Here is a 17119-nt window from a genome sequence, read left to right as displayed (position 1 = left end):
ATCCCAGAATCAAAATGATACAATTAAATCATTTTTGTTGAAAAACCAATGTTTAAGACTCTTTAAGATAATTAGTGTTAATTTATGTTTTGAATATGGGTAAAATTTGATAATCTAAACTATGATGAATCTTTCAAGATCTAAATGTTATTAGAAAGTTAAAGTTTTGAACTATTTATCCAAATTCTTGCAGAAAATATTTTAATATCAAAATCAATTCAATATTAATAATTAAGAATACTAAATATAACTTATCTCTTTGTCTTAAATCTTTAATTATAAATTTTAAAATAATTTTGTAATTAACTTTGACCTTAATTGCAAATAATAATACATAGTTTATTTTTAAATTAATTAACATTAAAATTAATATATTAATTCATGATGTATAGATTTATTTGGTGGCCGTTCTAATTTAACGGTGGTTTGTAGGATTATCTAAAATATAGTTACTGTCGGTACTATAGAGTTTGTATGAGTATGATTTGAAGATGTAGATTTATTTGGGCCTTAATGTCGGTACTGCAAAATCAACAACCTTAAGTTATTTACTAAAGTCAGAATTTGCCATATATATAATGATGTTGAAACGAGTTGTCCTGTCCATCCGACATCTGTAGCGGTAGTTGTATGTTGTCATAATAATCCTCATTTATTATCATAGCGTGAGTAGATACGTCAGGTACACACGTCTGTACCATAAATTTCACACGCAAAACAAATATATGAATTAATGCATATTTATTCAGTCTGGAGAAAACTGGTGAACAACTTTTGCTTTAAAATACTTGCATCTAAGTATTTTTTTAATCTTAATTATATGATTCTTTTCCTATAACAATAATATTTTTCTTAAATAAATCTTTATATATATATATATATATATATATATATATTATTACCACGTGACCATTCTATCACTTAATTAAAAACATAATAATCATTAGAAAGAAAATTCAAAATTATATTGACATGTAAAGATAAACCAACCCCATTTGGTAACTTATATACAGATAAAAATATTAGAATAAAAACATTTATTTCCTGAGTCATTTATTGCTTAATCTTTCTTTATTTTAAGAAAAGAATAAAAGATTATATTCACTTATGTTACACTGAAGGTTTTCACTGCTTGAGTAAGATTTTGACCATCCTTGTATTGTTCAAATGTTGAAAAAATAAATAAAAAATTCCTCCATGGGATCCACATGAAAACCTAAAATAAAATTGTGTTGTGCAGATCAACAAAATTTTCAATGAAAGTGAAAGTTGATTTAGATAATTGTACCCAAATAGTAAAAATCCACCAAACCCACCTAAGTTAGATATATTATATATCTATCCTAAAAGTAAGTGTGTGTGATTCTAATATAATATATTTTAGTGTGAGAAACGTGAATTCTAATATATTTTATTATTTCAACACTAATCTTCCATTTGTTGTACAATTTTTACTAAGCACTTTCATTAGCCCACATGATTCTCATAATTTCAACATAAAATAAAAAGGAGAGTTCTTAAACTAGTAACAATGGAACCCACTACACCATATAGTTGCTCCATCCTCATTACACTTAAACCTCATTTCACATCATCGGTTCCTTCATGGGTTACTTGAAGAACTTCCCACATTTCCTGAGCCGTTTTGCATACTGAGATCCTGTAAAATTCATCTAATACCAAAGCAGAGGATATTATATTACGAGCCTTTATATCAAATTGGGCTCGTCTATTCTCTTCAGCAGTCCATTGCAAATATGGTTTTTCTTCCTCTACACCATTTAAATTTACAGTAGGAATAAAAGGACCATTCAAAACAACTTCCCAAATACCCCTATCAATTGACTCTAAAAATATTTGCATTCTTATTTTCCAAAACGCATAATTTTCCCCCGTAAACAAAGGAGGTCTATCAATAGAAGCACCCTCTAAATACATTTGGTTGTGACCGCCCATTTTCGAAAAATTTGAAAAACTATCAAAGCAAGCTCTGATACCAATTGACGGTATCGGAGGGGGTAATTTTCAAAGAGTTTAGCACAGCGGATTAAAAAATACTCAGAGAGCGTAAAGCGTAATAGGTCACAGTTAAAATGATTTTAGCCCTTTTTAACAAAAATAATTTTCTTTCAGAAAATTAGCCAAACAGTTGATGTGCGTTAAAAATGAGTGTAGGGATTAGAAAAATCACACAANTATTTTTATACTGGTTCGATTCAACAGAATCTACGTCCAGTCGTTAATCATTACAAAGAGTGATTAACAGTTCCACTAAAAAACAGTTTTACAAATCACAAGATAAAGAACAGAATATAGAACGAAAAGAACCACTCTACCAACTTGAAGAGAACCGCTCCGGCAATCGACCAACGATTCACGAGCTTCTCCTTTCACAAGACCAGGCAGAGCACACTCTACCAACTCGAAGAGAACCGCTCCGGCAATCGACCAACGATTCGCGAGCTTCTCCTTTCACGAGACCAGGCAGAGCACCTTGCTAACTCGAAGAGAGTCTGCTCCGACTATCGACACACGATACGCGAGCCTCTCCTTTCACGAGACCAAGCAAGGGAACCTTGAACAAAGCTTCTGAGAACTTTCCTCTAACAAACAGTGTTCTACTAAGCTTCTCAGTTCAAGAACTTTACTTTCTGAAGTTCTCAAAGCACCTATTTATAAGCCCAGGGTCAGAATCTGAAAGGTCATCTCCCAACTGCCACAAATAATCGATTATTGTAAGTGATAATCAATTATTCAAGTCCGTTACAGGTATTTCAAAATGTGATAATCGATTATATGAACTGATAATCGATTATTCCTTAAGGACTTGTGATAATCGATTATTGCTTTCCATAATCGATTATTGTAGTGAAAATACAAGTGATAATCGATTATTGCTTGTCCATAATCGATTATTGCAGTAGAAAATACAATGTTTACAATTTATTTAAGACTTTCCTACTACATTAATTTCTACAAATTGCTTTTAAATAATTCTAAAGTTCTCTTCAAATAAAACTTCTTGCAGCATCATCAAAACAATTTTCTTCAAGATTTACCAATACTCCTTATTGGTAACAGTAAGAGTCCTTTCTCTTCACCAATAATCTTGGTAAAAAAAAGGCATGGATCATGGAGAGTATGTACTAATTATAGGGCATTAAATCTTGTTACTGTGAAGGATACTTTTCCAATCCCAACAATTGATGAGTTATTTGGAGCCCAATTTTTTTCTATGTTGGACTTGAAATTTGGTTAAGATTTTGTTAAAACCTGAGGATAGGTATAAAACTGCTTTCAAAGCACATCACGGGCACTATGAATGACTAGTTATGTCATTTGGGCTCACTAACACCCTAACAACATTCCAAAGTCTTATGAATGAGGTTTTTAAAGGAATTTTAAGGAAATTTGTGTTGATGTTTTTCTATGATGTATTGGTATATATTCCTACATGGCAAAATAATGTATACCATTTGGAGTTTGTGTTGAAAACTCTACAACAACAAAAACTTTATGCTAGGCTCTCTAAATGCTCTTTTGGAGTTAAGCAAATTGATTACTTGGGCCATGTGTTATTTGGAGTAGGAGTTGTTATGGAGACTTCAAAATTGGAAGTTATTAATAATTGGTCATAGCCTACTTCTATCAAACAACTCAGAGGTGTTTTAGGCCTTATTGGTTACTATAGAAGATTCATAAGGAACTATGCTTTTGTGGTTGATCCATTCACTAATTTGTTGAAGAAAAATTCTTTTCAATGGTCTAAATTAACTTCAATAGCTTTTCTGCAGGTCAAACAAGCCATGACTTCAGTACTAGTACTGGTTATTCCTAATTTCAAGGAACCATTTATTCTCAAGACAAATGGTTCAGGTATTGGGGCAGTTTTGAGTCAAGCACAACATTTAGTGGCATATTTCTCAAATAAACTATCTCGTGAATGCATAAACAATCTTCCTATGCAAAGGAATTCTATGCCATTACAGAAGCATTGGCTAAATTTCGACATTAGTTACTTGGCCACAAATTCATTATAAGGACGAACCAGAAGAGCCTTAAAGAAATATTAGAACAAACCTTGCAAACTCCTGAACAACATCAATAGTTGCCTAAATTCCTGGGTTATGACTTCACTATTCAATATAAACTTGGAAGAGAAAATGTTTCTGTTAATGTTTTGTCTAGGAGCTTGTTTATGGCTTGGTCCAAACCTACAAGCAATCGGTTGATCAAAGTGGCAGAATACACAAAACATGATAACACACTCATTGAACTATTTAATCAGCATGCTCAAGTAGCTAGACTTGATCATAGGTATGAAATTAATGATGGGTTGATATTCAGGAAGGGGAAGCTTATGATTCCAGAAGGCTCTTCTTTGCAACAACAGATAATTCAAGAATTTCGTGATACCAAGATAGGGAGTCGTGTACGCAGGACTAAAATTGTTACGAGAATTTGCACTCAGTTTTATTGGCCCAAAATGCAGGAGGATATTAAAAACTACATCAGAAATTGCAACAGGCTAAGATTCATCAAACTTCGCTTGCTGGTTTACTACAACTGTTACCTATTCCTAAATAGTTTTGGGAGGACATTGCCATGAACTTCATTACTAATCTACCTTCTTCTCATGGCTATGCTACAATTATGGAGGTGGTAGACAAACCTTCAAAATTTGGCCACTTTATTGCCTTGAAAGTTGAGTTTAACAACAAAACAATAGTAGATGCATTCATCAACAATGTTTGAAAGATACATGGATTTCTTAAATCTATTGTGTTTGACCGGGACAAGGTTTTTATTAGTTCTTTCTGGTAGTTATTATTCAAAGCGCCGGTAACCACCTTAACTATGAGTTCTTCTTATCACCCTTAAAGTGATGAGCAAACTGAGGTCTTTAACAACACTCTTGAGATGTATTTAAGATGCTTTGTTTATGAGAATCCTAACTTATGGTATCCAATGTTATCCTAGGCAAAATATTGGTATAATTCCTCATTTCATCACAATAATGCAATTAGTCCTTTCAAAGTTGTGCTTAGTAGAGAAGCCCCCTCCGTCAACCCTTATCAGATTCATTCTAAGGATCCCACACCTCTACAAGAAACCTTAATCAGTAGAGACAAACTATTGCAGCAACTCAAGGATAATTTATTCAAAGCTCAAAATTATATGATGTTATAAGATGATAAGAAGAGGAGAGAAGTTCAGTTGGATGTGGGTGATTTAGCATTGCTGAAATTACAATCTTATAGGCAACATTTTGTTGCCCTTAGAAAGAAACAAAAGCTATAGGTGCGATATTTTTGCCCTTTTAAGGTTGTGTAACGTACTGGTCAAATTGCTTACAAGTTGTATTTATCGAAATCGAATCATATAAATCTAGTTTTCCATATTTCATTGCTTAAGAAGTTTCAGGGAAATCAATAGAAGCAATATTTACCTTTACCATTTACCACAACTGAATTTGGTCCTATTATTCAACCTCAATAAGTTTTGGATACAAGAATCATTAACAAGAATGATATGAAATTGCAACAATTATTGAGTCAATGAGACGTATCGAAACCTAATGAAGTTACGTGGAAAGATTTATTCTTTATTGAGCAACATTATCCTCAGCTCAACCTTGAGGACAAGATTGATTTGATAGAGAATAATATTGTAACAAGTAAAAATGTAGTAAAAATGTGAGAAAGTTTGTTATAAGCAAGGGACAGATGAAGCTTGATCAAGAAATTAAAGGAGGGAGAAAAAGCATAAGACATCGTAAAGGAAATATTTTAAAGGATTTTCAACATTAAAAGAAGGTATGATGTGAATATGAGTCTTCTTCCCAATTATTCCTTCTTTCTGAGCCATTTTCTCTGCTTCTGTCATTCTCATCTGAGTGCTTTTATTCTTCTATCCTGCTTCAGGTGAATTCTGGAATTGCACGTGGCATTGTTTAGTGTTGAATGATGGATTTCCATTTCTTATTTACTTTATAAAAAAATCTTCATAAAAACACTCTCATTTTACTGCTTTTTGGTCTCTGATTTTGGAATATACAATACTATACTATTTCACTACCCTACTCTTAATTTTACCTCCCCTTTCCTTTCTCCATGTATAATACCGCGAATAAAACTAACATTGATACTACAAGTTGTAGCAGCAAGTTTATGTATTTATTCATTTTAGAAGTTCAAAGTACCGAGCATGATTACTTATCATTGTAATTTCGTAAATCATACATAAAGTTGACACTTCGTGCCTTGAATCGGCTTCAATGTCATAGCATCTTGTTGCTTTACCTGACTCAATAAATATTTTGGTATGTTATTTCTCACTCTAATTCCTCACCCTTTAAGAGCAACCAAGCTTTATAGTTTGCATTATCACACAGACCTGATCTGTGTTCAGGATGAAAGAAACTTGTTGTCATGTTCTTTCATTCTCTCAGCATATTTATTTATGTCAAATCCTGTGTCACCATTCCCACCAAATGCAGATTCAAGTTTATCCATATCAAATAAATCCTCCAAAATCTTCTTTGAGTTGTGGTCGTCCGAATAGCAAAACTTTATTTTATTGTAAATTTCAGTTTCCAAAAAGAGCCTCATCATCTGCAGCAGTTCACTCTTTCACATCACAAAATGGTAATAGATTCATGATCACTCATAAATCATAAATAGCAGGTAACATCAAAATTTAAAGATAAACTACATGCATATCATGAACTTTACAAGTAGCATTTACAACTTTACCAAGCCAATGCATGTATATACAATAGTCTCGTAAGGAAAATCAATGAAAAGGGTTTAATTTAGATACCTTGAAGAATGGCTGGAAGATTACAGGCGCATTGAACAGAATTATCAAACCCAAGCGCTTTGGATAATAGCTTTGGAATACATGGACAATTTCACGTGACGTTTTGAACGATATATCCGACATCTTGATACCCTCTAAATCTACCAGCCAAACCAACTGTTCTTGGTGTGGTGGAAGGTTTAAAATAGCATTCTCCAAGCAGTGTACGAAATGCTTAACCTGTCTCTCTAGTGATTTGGAGTTCTGCAGCACAGATACAGACCACAAATGAAATAAAAACATGAATGTTATCGCTCTTAAAAGTTGTTCATAAAAATAGGATTCTAACTAATCACTTATCATATTTATAGAACCCTTGACCTCAATTTCGAAGCTGAGAGTAAAAGGATCAGCAGCACACAGCACTGTTATGTAAATTCATAAAATTAAGTGTTTCCTACTAACAAAAGCGAAAAACCCATTCTCATTCTTCCGTTTCATTGCAGTAGCCAAGTATGATACTATATGATTACAGTTTCAGGGCTGATTAAACAAAACAAGATAGAGATGAAATTGATCCTCAGAAGAAACCTGGCGTCTAGGTGTTATTACAATCACTGATCTCCCGTACTTGTCCTGATAATTGGGTCTGTAAATCGACCCTGACTCTGCATCAGCAGCAACATCTTCCTGCATCAACAAAAATTCCATGTCAAAAAACATTTCCTAAAAGTAACATACTGTAGAATTTTTTTGAAAGAGAAGACATGCCAGCCATGCTTTATCTAAACTTGATAAAAGAAAGTGAAGACAGGTAGTAATTAACTTACCCAGCGGATCTCTTCCGGTTTGAATTCTTTTCTCCATTTCAGACTTTGTTTCAACATTTGAGCTGCTTTCTTAACATTCAAATTGCGTGACATTAAATACCTTGAAATGGATGCATCAGAACAGTACACAGATTCCTTATCTGATAACTGCCCTATCAACTCTCTCACCTCAGTGATCTGAGAGAAAACAATTCATCAAGAGCTACATCCTTTACTCAAGACATTGTGTCGTGATATTTTCACACTCTAAGGGTAAAAGCAACTTTGTTAATATACAAACAACGAAAACTAGAATAACATATACCTTAGCCTGCTGTTCTTGTGAAACTACCATTTCATATTGACCCGTGGAGGCAGCTTTTTTTTGATCCTCACTCATACTGTTCAGTACATGGATGCAAAAAATTAGCAATGAAGAGTTGAACACCACAATAATAAGCACCAACTAATCCAGTAATAGATATTCACCTTCATTCCAAAGGGATCCAAAATCAATTCCAGGAATATTTTGTTTTTGGTTTCTTCATTGAAATATGATAGCATTCCTTTTTATAGCCATTTAGGCTAAGTAGTTTTATACATAGCATCGTTGGACGTTGGTGGTTCACGCACATTTAGTTACCTCAATTTTTACACCAACTTCAATTCATTGGTTAGTGTTTCGTTTGGTGGGATCGAGTTTAACAATATTCTTCAAATTTCACTCGTCTAAATTTTTCTACATATCATTGTTAGTTTTTTATTTTGCTCGGTCGTAGAAGTTAAAGATTCTTCTGTTCACTATTAAATATAATCAGTATACTGTAATATCTTAAACCTACATTTATAAATTTTGAAATAGATTTCACATTAACATCGGAAGGTTCGGCAAGACATTGTTCGTTCTGGCCGGTATGCTTTTGGTACTATTCCAAAAGGCTTCTTACCATTGGAGATATTTATGTGTATATATAAACTCTTGACTAGTCCTTCTTTAGATCTCCACACATGGTGGCCAAGCCCTCACGGGCCCTCACGGGTTTGCTTTTGGTACCACTCCAAAATCACGGGGAGCCGTACTTGTCTGAGCCCGGTCACCAGACCCAAAACCATGGGCTCTGTTGGGGAGGAGGTTCATTGGGTAGACACAATACCAATGATATATGAGTCCAACCATATAAAGAATTGATATCACTCTCTACCCAAAACCTTAAGGCAATGGATTAATGAGTCTTTCATCTTTATATAGTGCTCTACTTTCTCATTTCTATCCAATGTGAGACTTGGACTCACACTTACATTCCCAACAATTATTCGGTGATGAAATAGTCCCTAACACATGAGATAAATTCACAAGAAGAAGCATATATAATGTTCATAATTACACGAGTTACATATTGTTCAATTTATGTTAATCTTTTATTTTAACAAAACTTATTAATAAAACCTGGAACGTTAAATAAAATAATTTTGGACAGATATAAATTTATGTTATATCATTTTCTTATTAGAATATTGTTACTTTATATGTGTCTTTTTAAAGACGTCACAATGTCTTCCAATAATGTCTACTGCTGCAAATCAACGACCATAACGTTTTCATTAAAGTTAAAGCAACAATGGCAAAGTGAAGTTGAACACAAACTACATTAATTGTGCATCAACTAAATACTTTGGTGGTAGTTATATATACCAAGTCATAATATTATATATATATATATATATATATATATATATATATATATATTATTTAATTAATAAAAATTTACATATTTTTTAAAATCACATTACTCGTTAAAACTAATTAAATTATAAACATTTAAATAATTTTAAAACTATATGAAATTTTATATACAAAATCAAATTAATGAAAAGAATAAAATTTAACTTCGAATGGATTAATTTATAATTTAGCTAAATCTTACAAGTGATGTGAATGGATCTTTATATATAGGTTAAATATTAATTAGTTAGCCAAACTTTGATCATATTTTAAAATAGGGTTAAAGATGTTTCTTTTTTGACAAGATTTTTATAATGACGCTATATCCGACATCTTGATACCATTTAAATCTATCAGCCAAACCAACTGTTCTTGGTGTGGTGGAAGGTTTAAAATGGCATTCTCCAAGCAGTGTACGAAATGCTTAATTAACCTGTGTCTCTCTGTTGATTTTGAGTTCTGCAGCATAGATACAGACCACAAATGAAATAAAAACATGAATGTTATCGCTCTTAAAAGTTGTTCATAGGATTCTAGCCAACCACTTATCATATTTATAGTTCATAAACCCTTGACCTCAATTTCGAAGCTGAGAGTAAAAGGATCAGCAGCACACAGCACTGTTATGTAAATTCATAAAATTAAGTGTGTTTCCTACTAACAAAAGCGAAAACCTATTCTCATTCTTCCGTTTCATTGCAGTAGCCAAGTATGATATATATGATTACAGTTTCAGGGCTGATTAAACTAAACAAGATAGATATTGAAAGTGATCCCCAGAAGAAACCATGCGTCTAGGTGTTGATACAATCACTGTTCTCCCGTACTTGTCCTGATAAATCGACCCTGACTCTTCATCAGCAGCAACGTACATCTTCCTGCATCAACAAAAATTCCATGTCAAAAAACATTTCCGAAAAGTGACATACTCTAGATTTTTTTTATTGAAAGAGAAGACATGCCAGCCATGCTTTATCTAAACTTGATAGAAGAAATTGAAGACAAGTAGGAATTAACTTACCCAGCGGATCTCTTCCGGTTTGAATTTTTTTCTCCATTTCATACTTTGTTTCAACATTTGAGCTGCTTTCTTAACATTCGAATTGCGTGACATTAAATAACTTGAAATGGATGCATCAGAACAGTACACAGATTCCTTATCTGATAACTGCCCTATCAACTCTCTCACCTCAGTGATCGTGATCTGAGAGAAAACAATTCATCAAGAGCTACATACTTTGCTCAAGACATTGTGTCTTGATATTTTCACACTCAATAAGGGTAAAAGCAACTTTGTTAACATACAAACAACGAAAACTAGCATAACATATACCTTAGCCTGTTGTTCTTGTGAAACTACCATTTCATCATGACCCGTGGAGGCGGTTTTTTTCTTATCCTCACTCACACTGTTCAGTAAAGGATGCAAAAAATTATTAATGAAGAGTTGAACACCACAATAATAAGCACCAATTTATCCAAGTAATAAATATTCAAGTTCATTCCAAAGGGCTCCAAAATCAATTCTAGGAATGTTTTGTTTTTGGTTTCTCAATTGAAATATGATAGCATTTTTATAACCACTTAGGTTAAGTACTTTTATATATTAACATCTTTGGACGTTGGACCATCTTAAATCCATATAGCCTTAAGTATAATCTCCAATCAAATTTATTCGTAAATCTTACTTATTAGATATTAGATTATGATTATGATTCTACTTATCATAAATCTATTTTGAAATATATAAATACAAGTCTAGTAAGAAGGTAAAAGATTATATTTATTTTGAATTTAAGATTTTACTATATCTTCCGATTGATTAGATTATTAACTTGAATGTCAAAGAATGCAAGTACCAACCCGTACGCTTTGAAGCCTAAAACATCAAAAATAATTGAGATTTTTATTATATGCTTACAAGAAAAACAACCATTAATACACTTTCTTATAAATTGATTTAAGGAAAATGATATTTTAACACCATTTTGACACTTACACGTGTCAAAATGTGATTGGACGATTTTAAATTAAAAAACAAACTTTGGTTTTTCTCTTCCAAATATACCCCAACCTCAACTTTTTTAATTTGACATTGTCCAATCACATTTTGACACGTGTGCAGTGTCAAAATAGTGTTAAAAAATGGTGTTAAAATATCATTTTCCTTGATTTAAACATTGTATGAGGATTAATATATGTATATTGTCTAAATAAAAATAAGTTTCTCTAAAAAAGACTTAATTGTAAAATGAGGTTTATACTTAATTATATACTGTGAATTAATTTTATCTTTAGTTGACGTGAGATTTTTAATGCACCCATTCATGTCAAGATTTATACATATAAAATGAAATAGACAATTTAATCAATAATAAATTTTGTTCAAATAAACTTTAAATCTTAATTAATATTATATTAAGAATTAATTTTTAAACTTAATTTAACTCTATAAAATTAATTTGTAAAATAAAATTTATAATATATTATAAATTAATCTTATCTTTAATTATTACGAAACATGAATATTTAAAATCAATATTTTAAAATGTATAAGAGAAGTACCATCAATTATTTAAAAATTGTGTTATTTTATTAAGAGTAGATAATTATATGAGTATAAAATTGAAGAATTTCATAAAATAAAAAATAAAAGGATAATAAATAAAAAAAGAAAAATCTCCCTGGATGAACAAAAATGGCAGGAATATATGGGTATCCGACAACAATAAAAGAACGATGACGTAAGATATGCACACTTAACACTAAATTCACACCAAATTTCTGTTCTAGTAATCTTTTATACGATCATAATTATCTTGATTATTGGTAATTACATCAAAGCTCGGTTCCAAGAATTCCACGAATATCAGCTACTTCGATGGACAAATATTTCACATTCTGTATATCAATGCAAAAGCATAAATAAGAAATAACTTGCATTTTAATTCCTGGAGATTAAATGAGAATTATGATAACTCAAGATGTAGAAATTAATATTAGTCTACAAAATTTTTTGACTTATGCTTAAAACTTTATAGAAATGTTTACTGAAAATTCATTTGTTTTTGAAATTATTTTTTTGGGTCGAATTTTAAAAGAATTTCATTTAAGATTAAGTCATGTCTTATTGGCATGACTTCATTGTAAATCATAGAACGACTTCAGTATAATTAGTGAATTTGTAGAGATCAAAGATGATTTGTATTATGATTAAATGTAATTAGTTATATACTATTTAACGTTGTTGAATGTTTGAACAACTTTTGTTTAAGTTAAAGTCGTGTTTAGGTTGAGCGACTTGTTCCAAAGATAAACTTAAAAGTTGTACAAAAATTAGACGATATCTTCTAAAAATAAAATATATTTCAATGCTTTTGCAATTTCTACATAAATGAGTTATATTCAGTTACACATAAGTCATGCAATTATTTGACAACTCCTTCAAAACTATTAAAATAAAAAATTTATAAATGTAAGATAAAATAAATAAATTTGATATAAAAAATTAAAAAAAAATTGTAAATATGACTTTATCATAAAAAATAAATAAATAAAAAAAAATTTGTACTTGAGACATACTATTTTAATTTTTTCAATTTTTTATACATTCAATTTATTTATTTTAAATAAAAAATTGTCCCTTAATAGTAGGATATTTTTTGGCCAATCAATTTTTTTAGTGTTTAATATGATTTTAAATTTTATAATTTATGTTTAATTTGTTTCGTTTTCTCATGAAGTCGACAAATGAATATTATGTTTCACGTGTTAGTTTGGGATTTTTTATTTCTTTTATATTTTTTTCTTAATTTAAAAAGTTGTTCACGTGTCAAGTCAATATTGTGTCATGTGTAATGTCAATGACACTTGTCGTACGAAGTCAATATAATATCACATGACAATGTCTTAAATTCAATTAGTCTTAATTTTTGTTAATTTTTTCAATCCAGTCGTAAATTTATTCTTTTTAAATTAAGATTAAATTTAATTTTTATTAAATATTTTATTATTATTTTTAAACTAACTCTAATTATATTATTGGAATATAATTATTATATTTATTTTGCTTGTTTTTACATGTAAAAAATAAGGTTAGAGAAAGTTTAAAAATAATGAAGAATTCTTCTTCTAATTTTAAAAGTAGCAAAAATATTTCATTTTAATTTTGAAAATAAATTCTAAATTTTCTTCTAACTTTTATAAATAAATTAGAATTTTCCTTCTAATTTTAAAAATAATAAAGAATTTTTCTTATAATTTTAAAAGTAATGAAGAAATTTTCTACTAATTTTAAAAATAATGAAGAATTTTTCTTCTAATTTTAAAGATAATGAAGTTATCCTTCTAATTTTAAAAATAATGAAGAATTATCTTTCCAAAGTTAAAAAATAATGAATTTTTTTTTTTAATTTGAAAATATTGAATAATTTTTTATCTAATTTTAAAACTTTTAAAATTTAAATTGGGATTGAATTGAACAAAATCAACAAAATATGAGATTAAATTGAACAAAAATAATGAAAATTATGACTAAATTGAATACAAGATATTAACACTGACATGTAGTTTTATACTGAATTGATACATGATATTGACACGTGATATTAATATTAACACGTGACACAATATTGACTTGACACATGAACAACTTTTTTAAAATTAAGAAAAATATAAAAAAAATTAATATTTTTTTAAAACAAATTAAAAAACCACAAATTGACACGTGACACACAATATTCATCTACCATTAATGATTTAGATGATGTCATAAAAATTAACCAATTTGAATATAACTTGCAAAAAATTATGAACATATTGAATATTCAATAAAAATGAGTCTAACAAATGTATAAAAGAAATGTATTAAGCTTTTTTATACAAATATATTTCTATTTAATTTATTTTTTTATTTATTGGTTTTTAATTTTTTTATGTCTTTTTTAAAGTATTGTATAATTCTAGATTTAAACTTTTAGATATTTGTTTTTTTTTTTGTAATCTTTAATATTTTAATTTTTTTTAATAATTTGATTAGAAAGAATTTAAATATTTTACATTTTAAAATAACTTTACATTTATTTTGAGATATTTTTGATAATTTGATTAATAAATAACTTTTTTGTTACCTTTTTAAGGTTTTTCTAGACCTTTTATGTAAATATGTTGTATTTCAATTTGGTTATTAAATTTCATATATTTTTATGTATTACATGTAGTAATATTTTTAATTTATTATCTTTATATTTAAGAAAAACTATTAAAATACAAATTTGAATACATAGAACATAAAAAAATTAAAAATTTGAAATCCGAATGTCGTACTATGACCTTTTTATAATTATTTATTTTCGGATTAAATATGTTTTTCGTCCCCAATTATTGGCCGTTTTTGTGTTTAGTCCCTCTTTCAAATTATAGTACAATTTAGTCCTTTAACTCTAGAAAACTATGATTTTAGTCCTTTTTACCAAATTTTTTAAACTTTATTGTAAACAATCCAAATGCTATAATATAACGTGCTTGAAACAGCAAATAAAGTTAAAAAAATTTGGTAAAAAGGACTAAAATCATAGTTTTCTAGAGTTAAAGGACTAAATTATACTATAGTTTAAAAGAGAGATTAAACACAAAAATGGCCAATAGTTGGGAGACGAAAAACATATTTAACTCTTTATTTTTTGTTTTGATAAAATCATATAATTTCAATTTTTTATATCTTAAATTATTAATTTTATTTAATATTAGTAAAGAAGCCATCAAAATCTATGTCATTCATTTTCTGAAACAGTGGTCATCGTTTATTTCTACGACTTTAATTATTACAAAGACATCATCTCGTAGTCCAATGATTACAGCTGCATAATTCAAATATTATTAAAGACAGTAACAATATCAGTAAAAGCAAATTAAATCCAAATTAATCCGATTGTGATGGTATTATATTTATAGAAAAATTTCTTTTAACAACACTTTTTTAACAATTTTTTAACAATGCATACGTGTCAGCTTGTGATTGGTTGCTTTAAATATTTTTTAAATATAAATTCAAATAGACCAATAAAAATGACACATGTCTCGTTGTAAAAAAAAAGTCAAAAAGTGTTGTCAAAATATCATTATACTATATTTATTTTACTTCATGTGTCTACCTTAGTGTTTGTTTTTCCATGGCTACACGACAAGTTATATCTGAAATAAAAACTGATATGTATCTATGTCGCCATCATTTTACATAAAGAATTGGTTTTGTGTTTAATTTGAAGATATAGAAAACTATAATTTTATAAAAATAACGGTATTATAATACATTTTTATATTTATTTAATACAAATTATAAGAATATAATGATTATAAGTATAAATTTTTATATTATTTTTAAAAAAATATATATTAAATAAATATAAAAAATTTAGATATCTCAAATAATTATTTTTAATTCAACGACCCATTCTTATCAACCAAAACCAAACTTTCTGAACCTTCATTATCTTCAATACGCGGTGCCCACCACCGTCAATATCATCCCCTATCAGGAATTAACAGTATTCAACGTTCAGCATGCATAATTTAGTATACGTTATATCCTTCACCACAAAAAAGCTACATATTCTTTCTTTTTCATAATATGAAGACGGTGTAGTATTTAGTATAAATAATATCTTATATATGATGATTGATTGATGTTATTTTAATAAATTTTAAAAAATAAAACATTAAATCTCTTAACCTTTTTATATGGCATAAATATGGCTAGAACGTAGAAGATTAAAGTGTTATATATACACTTTATCATTAACTTAATCAACCACTCTTATGTCACTAAACTTATACTCTTTTATTGTGATTATGATGTTATTGTTACTAAACAATCATTATGATAAATCATCAATCGATTATGATATCATTGACGAAATTTTTTCATGTAAGAAGATTTATCAGATTTATTATATATGTGTGATATTAAATTTTACCACATACCACATATTTGACACGATTTTTAATCCAAAATATTAAAACATCATTTTTATAGATATTTTATTTTATATAATTTAATTTTTACTCAATCTGAAATTTAGATTTATCCCATGGTTGCATACACTAAACAAAAATTGTATTTTTTTTTCAAATAAATTCATGAAAAAAAATATTTCTAAACATTTAAAACATAATCACAAACTTTCCAAAGTTTACCCGGTATTAATTTCTATCTGCAGAAAATAAAAAGGAGTGGTTTAGTCGTATTCTTAATTAAAAATAATACTTTTGACAACTGAAATAATCATTTAACAACTGTATTATAATAATATAAATACATAACTAATGAATTAAATGGAAGTTATGATCCTCCTCTTTGAAAACAGTTTTTTGCAAATCACATGTCTGAATTACTGTATAAGCGTTGACGCTCAATAATTTTATTAATTATAGGTGTTGTTATGAACATGACAGTACACTACATAACTCCAAAAGTAAAAACTCTTTGTAATAATTTTTTTAAAAAAAGTTTGTGATAAAATATTTTTTTAAAATAAATTTAAACAAATTAATAAAATAATGATACTTGTTATCAAAAAATTATTAAAAAAATTATTAAAATATCATCATCTCTTATCTCTCGAAAAAGTGTAGTGAATTGATGACTCTAAATGTACTCAAAGATCGCTACAAAATTTACATACCATTAAAAACTGCATTTACTTTCAAACCAAAATTCAATATTATTATATGATTTAATTAGAGTTGTATTAATATTTTTTTTGTAATTTGTTTTTTCTTTTTTAAA

The 17119-nt window shown here is 28.7% G+C and overlaps 2 protein-coding genes across 2 annotated transcripts; both read right to left on the bottom strand.

The window, feature by feature from the left end:
• Positions 1–6199: 6199 nt before the first annotated feature.
• LOC106761373 (random slug protein 5) lies at positions 6200–8212 on the bottom strand. Its single transcript, XM_014644923.2, has 6 exons — positions 8100–8212; positions 7936–8011; positions 7632–7808; positions 7393–7491; positions 6823–7065; positions 6200–6614 (listed from the first exon to the last, which is right to left on the bottom strand). The coding sequence occupies exons 2-6, from the start codon at positions 8008–8010 to the stop codon at positions 6408–6410; spliced, it is 801 nt and encodes a 266-aa protein (XP_014500409.1). The 5' UTR covers position 8011; positions 8100–8212; the 3' UTR covers positions 6200–6407.
• Positions 8213–9642: 1430 nt separating this feature from the next.
• Positions 9643–10975, bottom strand: LOC106760363 (random slug protein 5-like). Its single transcript, XM_014643801.1, has 5 exons — positions 10962–10975; positions 10667–10742; positions 10355–10537; positions 10121–10207; positions 9643–9792 (listed from the first exon to the last, which is right to left on the bottom strand). The coding sequence occupies exons 1-5, from the start codon at positions 10973–10975 to the stop codon at positions 9643–9645; spliced, it is 510 nt and encodes a 169-aa protein (XP_014499287.1).
• Positions 10976–17119: the final 6144 nt, after the last annotated feature.

The sequence above is a fragment of the Vigna radiata genome, chromosome 5 (assembly GCF_000741045.1).
Source record: "Vigna radiata var. radiata cultivar VC1973A chromosome 5, Vradiata_ver6, whole genome shotgun sequence".
Taxonomy (NCBI): Eukaryota; Viridiplantae; Streptophyta; class Magnoliopsida; order Fabales; family Fabaceae; genus Vigna; species Vigna radiata.
This window is presented reverse-complemented; position numbering and strand designations above follow the sequence as displayed.

Bases quoted from the DNA above. Each gene is read 5' to 3' on its own strand.
- LOC106760363 (XM_014643801.1), bottom strand. The intron at 10,538-10,666 runs GTATATGTTATG...GTTTTCTCTCAG, and splicing joins CACAAGAACAACAGGCTAAG to ATCACGATCACTGAGGTGAG. The intron at 10,208-10,354 runs GTAAGTTAATTC...TGATGCAGGAAG, and splicing joins AACCGGAAGAGATCCGCTGG to ATGTACGTTGCTGCTGATGA.
- LOC106761373 (XM_014644923.2), bottom strand. From the start codon at position 8,010: ATGAGTGAGGATCAAAAAAAAGCTGCCTCCACGGGTCAATATGAAATG. The intron at 7,066-7,392 runs GTTTCTTCTGAG...TCTGTGCTGCAG, and splicing joins TAATAACACCTAGACGCCAG to AACTCCAAATCACTAGAGAG. The intron at 6,615-6,822 runs GTATCTAAATTA...GAACTGCTGCAG, and splicing joins TCTTCCAGCCATTCTTCAAG to ATGATGAGGCTCTTTTTGGA.